The sequence below is a fragment of the Rhinopithecus bieti genome, unplaced genomic scaffold (assembly GCF_001698545.2).
Source record: "Rhinopithecus bieti isolate Rb0 unplaced genomic scaffold, ASM169854v2 scaffold_18745, whole genome shotgun sequence".
Lineage (NCBI taxonomy): Eukaryota > Metazoa > Chordata > Mammalia > Primates > Cercopithecidae > Rhinopithecus > Rhinopithecus bieti.
Genome location: NW_016809332.1, coordinates 611,445 through 620,597, shown reverse-complemented (window position 1 = coordinate 620,597; position 9,153 = coordinate 611,445). Strand labels below are relative to the sequence as shown.

Here is a 9,153-nt window from a genome sequence, read left to right as displayed (position 1 = left end):
ATAGTGCCAGTGAGCCTTTTGTGTGTGTTTTATTGCTTTTGAAATTTTCCAAAATTTGTAGACATTTGTTTTAATGTCAAACACCCTCCACATAGAAATAAGATCCGAGGTATGAGGGTTTGTACTATGTGTCTTTTTTGATTATAGTATAATACAACTTCTGTGAAAGTCATAAAACCAAAATGCAAAGGATTAGAGGAAATGAGAAATTACAGTTGTCCCCGGTTGTCTGCAGTATTGATTTCCCCAGTTTCAGTTATCTGTGGTCAAGCACAATCCAAAAATATTAAATGAAAATATCCTGAAATAAAGCATTTTTAGTTTTAAATTGCAGGCTGTTGGGAATAGTGTGATGAAATCTCACACTGTCCCATTCCCGTTCCCCGAGGATTTGAATCTTCTGTTTGTCCAGCACATCAGTGCTGTCTATGCTACTGGCCCGTTAGTTACACAGTAGCCATCTTGGTTATCAGATCAACTGCCATGGGTATCCCAGTGCTTATGTTCAAGGAACCCTTATTTTACCTAATAATACCCCAAAGCACAAGAGTAGTGATGCTCTTATATCATTATAATTGCTTTATTTTACTATTAGCTATTATAATTAATTTCTTACTGTGCCTTATCTTAGGTATGTATGTATAGGGAAAAACATAGTATATATAGGGCTCAATACTGTCTGTGATTTCAGGCATCCACAGGAGGTCTGAGAACATATCCTCTAAAGATAAGTGGGGACTACTATAAATGCTGCCACAGATTCACAGACTATTGACAACTTTCCTGAAAGTTTGCTTAGAATATCGTTTACTTAAAAGTACAGACCACCATTATACTTAAACGTCTACTCTGCCGCAGCTAGAAGAAAATTTAAGAAAGAAAATAAGAACTCTATGCCAACTCTGGGATGTAACAGTTTTAGAGTGCCGTAGCCAGCAAGGGTCGACCATAGATAGATTCAAGATCACCAAATGGCATTTTCTTGGCCTTGTCTGAAAACTGCTGCCCCAAGTGTTCACAGGATTGTTTCTTTCTCTTTCAGCTTCCTCCATTCTCAAAAGGGAGAAGCGGCTGAGGACAAAGAATGTACATTTTAGTTGTGTCACCGTGTACTACTTCACCAGGAGGCAAGGCTTCACAAGTGTACCCAGTCAAGGGGGCAGCACCCTGGGGATGTCCAGCCGCCATAACAGCGTGCGCCAGTACACTCTTGGCGAGTTTGCAAGGGAGCAGGAGAGGCTCCATCGGGAGATGTTGAGAGAACACCTTAGGGAGGAAAAACTGAACTCCTTAAAATTAAAGGTAAAAAACAAACTCATTTTCTGCAAAGTCTCATATCCTTACAGCAATTTGATTGAGTTAACCGGTTTCATATTTATAATCACGAACCAAACTGCGCATTTTACATAACAGACTGCTTGCTGACATTGTTTTTAAAGCAAAACAACATAGTCTGTTTACTGAAAGCAATGTGGGAAACTTATCTGACATCATTTATTCATGAATTCCACCAATATTTACCATTGAATATTGTTGGATCATATACCCTGTGCTTGGGCTAGGGCTAGTAGGTGACCAAAAATAGATGTAGTTCTCTCTCTATAGGAACTCACAGAATAATAGAAAAGAAAAATATTAAAGTGCTAAACAAAATAAAAGCACAACTTTATCGAGTGCAATGTAGAAGAGTTGCAAGGTATTAGGAAAGTTTATAACAGGAAATTGATGTGGTCAAGGGAGTCAAGGAAAGCTTTCTCAAGGAAGTGAAATGAAAATCTGAAGAGGCGACTAGGTGAAGAGGATTGGCAAGAGCATTTCAGATATCAGGAAAAGCCAGAGCTACTGCATTAGTCTGTTTTCACTCTGCTGATAAAGACACACCCGGGACTAGGTAATTTATAAAGAAAAAGAGATTTAGTGAACTCAGTTCCACATGGCTGGGGAGGCCTCACAATCATGGCGGAAGGCAAAAGGTACTTATCACATGGTGGCAACAAGAGAGAAAGTGAGAGCCAAGTGCAAAAGGAAACCCCTTATAAAACCATCAGATCTCATGAGACTTATCACTACCATGAGAACGCTATGGGGGAAGCGCCCCCAGGATTCAATTATCCTCCACTGGGTCCCTCTGACAACACATGGGAATTACGGGAGTTACAATCCAAGATGAGATTTGGGTGAGGACAGAGCCAAACTGTATCAGCTACTTTCTGCCAGGAGGGAGCGCAGTGAGTCCACAACGGCTTGTGTGGCTGGAGCAGAGGCAAGAAGAGTGAAGTAACATAAAGAAGGCAGGAATGGGGCTTTGTAAACCACCTTCAGGTGTTTTTTCCTCTCCTTCCTAAGGCCATCAAAAGTCATCAAGAGTTTTAAGCTGAGTTGGAGTGGCAGGATAATCCAGCTCATGAAATGGTGGGAGAAAAAGTTGCGGGTAGGGTAAGCAGTGTTGAGAGGGGATGGAATATATGAAATTAGACCAGTTAGAAGGCTATTACCACAGTCTGGGAGAGAGGTGACAGCAGGTTATATTAGACTGATGATGGTAGGGGAGTCAAAGAGGGATGACTAGAGGGAGAAATTTAGCAAACAAAATCAACAGTGTTTGATGACAGGTTGGATTTAGGAGGAAGAGAAAGAGATTGTCAGGAATGACCCCTAAATTTCTGGCTTGCAAAACTGAATGGGTTGTAGGTGATATTACTGTTTTGCTATGACAAGGAACACAGGAAGGGGACAGGCTGAGGGTGGGATGTGGAAAGTGATAGTGAGACCATTTTTGGACATACTGAGTTTGAGGGGCTTTTGAGTTACCAAGAGATGGCAGGAAGGTATCCAAGTGGAGAAATTTATTTTTGTGCCACTTTAGAGATTAAATGGGGAGAAATACGACACTGAAAACATCATTTGTCAGCTAAAGACACTCTTCCATTGGATTATCACCTTATCAATTCATAGGAAATATTTTTCCATCATTATCTAATGACAATGAAAATCTTTCTTAGGTAATCCAGGGTACTTAACATAAATGGTCATTTGTTAAGTACCTGAAGCACCATAAGCACAGCTGAGTTAGTGTTACTTTTAGTTTTCAGAATAAAGTCAGTCGGCAGGGGTGTGATGTGTGTTTCAAAACATCTTGTTTTTATGTACTTTGCAATGTTTGTATGTGCCATGTTCCCAATTGCATGGCAAAGCAGTCACTTAAATTAAGCTGGATACAAGCTAGCTTAGAGCATGTCTCTTATTTCCTTTGGTAGTATTTTTGGCAGGTTTCACTGAAAGTCTCGGGTCTCATTAAAAGTTTTGTCAGTAGAAATCCACTATTATTGTTGTTGTTTTTTATGCTTGCTCTGCGTGTAGCTTAATTTAGTAAAAATTCTCAGATTTGCTTCTCTTCTGAAATCTACCCTCTGCCTTTGTCACCTACAGCAAACCAACTCTACCCTCTAACCAAAGAGTGAAGTCGTTCTCCAAATTCAAGTATTGGTAGCACAATAGTAATGGCTGCCAATTATTAAGTTATTTTTATTTGCTGAGTACTTTATGCCCTTGATTTAATGTAATTCTCAGGAAGACCCAGTGGAATAGGTAAATTATTAGAACATGTTTACAACTGAGAAAAAAAAGAAGCACAGAAATGTGAAGTAACTGGCTCATCCAAATAGAAAACAGATTATATTATCTTATTACTTCCTATTCTTAAATTAATTAATTAGCTCCTATAGGCATTGAGAAAGACAATCTTTGTACCTATGGGAAGTCATCCTGTCTGGGGTTTGGTACTGTGTGTAGTGGTTTTTAACAGTTGGGGGACTGACTTGCTATCTGAGAACCAAAAGATTTATTGTGGTGAACTTTGAGGCACGTGGTACATGTGATGAATGTTAGGGGAAGCCACAAACATACAGCAAGCTTCACCCATGTGCTATGTACTATAATTTGTATCCAGCTACTTTCATACATTTTTTTTAAACAAGCTGAATGAGAAAAGAAGGCGCAAAAAGACCACTCTATTACTAATTTGTTTTTTAAAATTCTGCTTAGTGTTAGATGTTGGAGAGGCAATCATCTGAGCGAGTGTCAGGTCTTGGTTTGTTATTGGTAAGTGAAAACACAGTTTTCCCCTTTGGTGAAATGTAAACAAAAGGCATTTGGTTATCATCACTACTTCCAAATAAATGCCAGCCTAAAAGATGAGATTTTTAAATGATCCAATCTTAACCTCACTGTGTTTAAAGTATTCAGAAACACATGTCACACAAAGCTAAAAGATTACAGCAATGATCTTTTAACAATAAGCTTTGTAAAACTCTGAGGAGAATTAATGGAGAAAAACTTGTGTATATTTTCACTGTAAGTCCTCCAGTATATGAACTTTTATGATTTTAAAAATATTATTGACTATGGTTTAGCTATCCAAAGTCAGCTACCCCAAAGCATAGCTATTCAAAAATTTCACTCTGATACTTGAAATTTCACTTTTAATGTGATATTTGTTTGAAATGTAAACACCTCTGGTGTAAGTAACAAAATATAGATGCCCCTCAGTTTGTGGCGGAATTATCTCCTGATAAACCCATTGTAAATTTAAAATATCATTAAGTTGAAAATGCATTTAATACACCCAACCTACTGAATATCATGGCTTAACCTAGCTGACCTTAAACATGCTCAGAACACTTACGTTGGCCTACTGGGCAGGAAGATCATCTGGCCACACAGTTTGCCATGGGGTAGCAGTTGTTCATCCTCATGATTGCAAGGCTGAAAATACCCTGCATTGCGCAAGGGTATTGCTAGCCCAGCAAAAGATCAAAATTCAAAATTCAAAGACTAGTTTCTACTGAATGTATACTGCTTTTGCACTATCATAAAATCATAAAAGCCAAACCATCATAAACCAGGGACCTTTTGTAAATGTGGCTAAATTGATTTTATTATTTTGACTGGGGCAGCAGAAGGGTCATTGGTACAGAAGAGAATTCCAAAAAGAAAAGTAAGCATTGTTAAAGACAAACATTGCTCACTGTGAGTTGGCCTGAGTTGGTCCTTTGTGAGTGGCAGTGAATTGCCTGCTGAATAAGGAGAGAGGAAAGGCAGCATCTGACAAGACAGACATTTCCAAAGACGTCATTATGGAGACATGGAATACAGCATGGGAAACTCATTGAACTCAGAGCTACATAGTTTTCCTTCTACTCTGAGAACCAACAGCCCCAAAACAGGAAGGAAAAGCTCCTCTTTCCACTGTGCCTCTGAATCTTTCCAGGGTGTCTCTGCTGAGTTCCAAATAGAGAACCCATTTATATAATGGCACCTCTCGTGATGGGGCTTTAATAGAGAAATGTGAGAAAAAGAAATACATTCATATACACTTCTAGATGTTGTAATACATCTATAGATGTTACTTTGAAAACAAAAGTAGAAATGTATGTTTTGATTATAAAATTGCTCCTAATTTACTAATTCATCTTCCAATCAAGTTGTAAGTTTAGATATATCAAAAAATAATATGCATGTATTACCTTAGTAGAACAAATCCAATTCTATTTGGGGGAGTCCAAGTGTGTCTTTTTTTGTTAGTGGTGTTGGTGTTTCAAACATTGGCTATTAATGACTAATAGAGAAAGCTGATTGAATAAAATGCATTTCTAGAAGAAATAAGTAGCTTTAGACTTCTAAATTACACAGCACAGTTCTTCTCTGTCAAGCCCATTCAAATATGTCATACTCTTCACAGTAATCAATGCAGTCATCTTAATACTATACACTTTTCCAAATTAAGTGCTTAGATTTCATCATCTGCACTATATTGTTGAACAATTACATTAGCCTTTTTTCCCAATTCACATGTATCTGTAAAATGCATTAGGCAGCCATTTGTATGTTTTAAAAGAGCATTGGTGTTCCAATTGCCTCTGGGTTCTATCATACTGGATTCTACTACCTTGTTCTAAGAAATTTAATTTAGCTTTCACAGCTTTGGCTTGCTTTTCTCTTAATATTTTTTCAACCCAAGTTATTCCTCTTATTTCTGAGATCCAAGAGTCTATCTTCATTCCTGCTGCCATTTCTGATTGCTTTTCAGAATTATATACTTTTTTCAATTTCTCAGTCATATGTTCCTTGAGTAATGCGTGGCTGATACTTGCCCTCCTTCCCTCATTTAAAAAACAAACAAACAAAAACACAATTGGCAGATGGTAACTCTTCCTTTAATGATTAACCTTTAAAGAAACTCTACATAAAATTTTTTCATCCCAAATCTCAGATTTATGACTGTACTTTACCCATTTAGTGACTTACCAATGCGATATTATAATTCTCCACTTCACCTCCAGCCCTTCCTTTGTATCTCCTCAAAAGTCTTATGATTTATCTTCCAGATAAGGGCCTTAAATGCCCTGATAGATAGAAGGGATTAGAGGCTTTTGAGAGACGGTTGAACTATATCAATCATCAACATTTTTGGATGTGTTATTAACTATGTCCCCATACTCTGATTCTTTATTAGATGTGTCAGAACCTGCTGGTCATGATATGTTTGAACTCCACTTATCCTTACAGAATTTCTGTTAGACTGTAGAGATTACGCCACAGCATACTTAATGTCACAGCTTCCGGAATGCATCCCCAAATGGAGGCCTGCTTTAACATCAAATGGAAAACTTTGATGTGCCAAATACCTGCTCTGTCACATACACAACCTATTTTGACAGAGAAAATTAACCTAAACAAAGTGATGGAGACTGAAAGGGTAGGCTGCAGCCCCAGGCAAATGCAATACATTTAAGAATATGTTCTTTCAAAATATTGTTGGTATTTTAGTTTAAATGGAACAACTAAGCATATGTAATCAAATCTTTAGTTTCTTTCTCTGCAATAAACATTGGACTGTTAATTTAGGGAAGTCAATTGCACTGATTCTCCTGATTAAAATGTGGGGTACATTCAGTGGTGTGCTGGAGGCAGCTTGTTAAAGTTGCTCACTAAAGTGGATTATGTACTTCTCTTCCCAACGGTAACTTGAAATCAGCTATGATGGGTGAATTTAAACCATGAGATTTGGCAAACATGACAAATTAGAATTTTTTTCCAGAGTATCAGTTGTTAAATATTTACTAGCATGCTACTGGATCTGTCTGGCTTATTAGCTACCACTGAAAGAAGCAATGCTGGTCTAAATCAGAGGGTAGGAGAAAAAATTTTGAGAGGAAATTTTCATGTGTCTTATATGCTGGTACTATCATCATCCCTCCTGGTGACTGTGTGGCAATATGTATTCCAAGGTCCTATTGTGACTTCAGGTTGTTGAAATTCTCATAAGCTAGCAAACCAACCAAACATTCCTGATTCTTCAAGGGCATAATTAAACTGGTTCCAGTTTGCCACCTGCAGTTAACTTTAGCTGATGAACTAAAGAACTATATTATAAGATTTGACTCAATATCCAAATGATGTACATATTTTCCTTTAGTTTTTCAGAGACCTTATAGACTAGGTCATCTCTCCAACTCATACCACAAAACCAGGAATTTATTGTATTAGATACATATCCTATGCTTTCTAGCTTCTTATTGAACAATTCTGGTGATCCAGAACACACAGCTTTTTGAAGTAGCCTATTTCATTTTGCAGCTTTAATTGTTAGAAAGCTCTTCCTTACATTGAGCAACGTGCTGCCATGTGGTTGCAAACTTTTGACCCGAATTCTGCCCTATAGGTACACAGAGTAAATCTTCCCTATTTTCTGAATTCTGGCTGTTTGAAAGCAATGGTGATGGGCATGCAAATATTTGAAGAAAGCTTGTGGGCTCTATGCGTTTCTGTTCTGTAGGATTAAACATCCTTGGTTCTTTCCACTGATCATCCCGGGGCATGGCTTGTAGGCTCTTTGTTGCCCTGGTTTCCCTCCTCTGGATACAGTGCTATTTATGTCTCCTTCATAATATGGTACTTGATTGATCTGGACATGGTGCTCCAGGAATATGTTACATTATCTTCTCCCAAGTTCTGGATGTTCTTTCCATACAATACACTAAAGATATAGTGGCTTTTGGACTGTGATCAATTTTGTTGTTCTTATTAAGCTCATGGTGAGCAAAAAACAAACAATAAACAAATAAACCAAACTAAACAAAAAGCAACCAAACAAAACTCAGGTCTTTTAAGCCAAGTCTGCATTATAAGTCAAAATTGTGTAACATATCCATGGCAAAAATCCTCTTTAGTGCCAGATATGGCCTGTAGAGGGTGATCAATAAAGTTTTGTTACATTTAATTTCAATAAACTTGGTCTTGTCATCTGCAGATGTGATAAGCTTGCCTTTTAGGTCTTCATCCAAGTTATGGACTAAAAACTGCATTTAACAAAACAAGGCCAAGTTTAGGATATCCTCTCAAAGTAGCTATCCTCAAGAGTAAAAGGAGAAGCACCCCACCATGACCTCCATGGAGAAACATTGCCAGGGTGCACCACTGCTACTGATAGGATGTATAGATGCCATATCCTTCATTCCTGACCTCCTTGGTGGTACAAAAAAGGCTGAGCATCACTGGCCTTAGAGGCACTTTTACTGCTCAGCTAACTAAAAAGTCATGTATCCAACCATATTCTTATTAATCAGATTACATCCCATTTTTCCCATGAAAAGCATAAAAAATTCTTTCAGAGTGAAAGAATGGGAAATTCTCAGAACTAAATTCTTGCCTTAGTGACAAAATAAGACATTCTGGCCGGGCAGGGTGGCTCACACCTGTAATCCCAGCACTTTGGAAGGCACAGGCTGGAGAATTGCTGGAGGCTGGGAGTTAAAGACCAGCCTAGGCAACATAGTGAGACCCTTTCTCTACAAAATGATTTAAAATTTAGCTGGGCAGTTGCATGTACCTGTAGTCCCAGATACTTGGAAGGTTGTGATGAGAGCATCACTTGGGTCCTGGAGTTGAAGGTTGTAGTGAGATATGATTGTCCCATTTTACTGTAGCCTGGGTCCCAGGTGACAGAGTGAGACTCTGATAGAGAGAGAGAGAGGGAGAGAGAGAGAGAGAGAGAGAGAGAGAGAGAGAGAAGGAAAGAAAGGAAGAAAAGAAAGAGGAAGGAAGGATAGAGAGGAAAGAAGGAAGGAAGGAAGGAAGGAAGCAAGGAAGGAA

The 9,153-nt window shown here is 38.2% G+C and overlaps 1 protein-coding gene across 1 annotated transcript in view; it reads left to right on the top strand.

The window, feature by feature from the left end:
- The window catches only part of CSRNP3 (cysteine and serine rich nuclear protein 3), a 223,986-nt gene that overhangs the window by 200,655 nt on the left and 14,178 nt on the right, over positions 1-9,153 (top strand). The window contains exon 5 of the mRNA XM_017889192.1: positions 1,043-1,302. Coding sequence (XP_017744681.1) covers positions 1,043-1,302 — 260 coding nt within the window. The remainder of the gene's footprint in view (positions 1-1,042; positions 1,303-9,153) is intronic.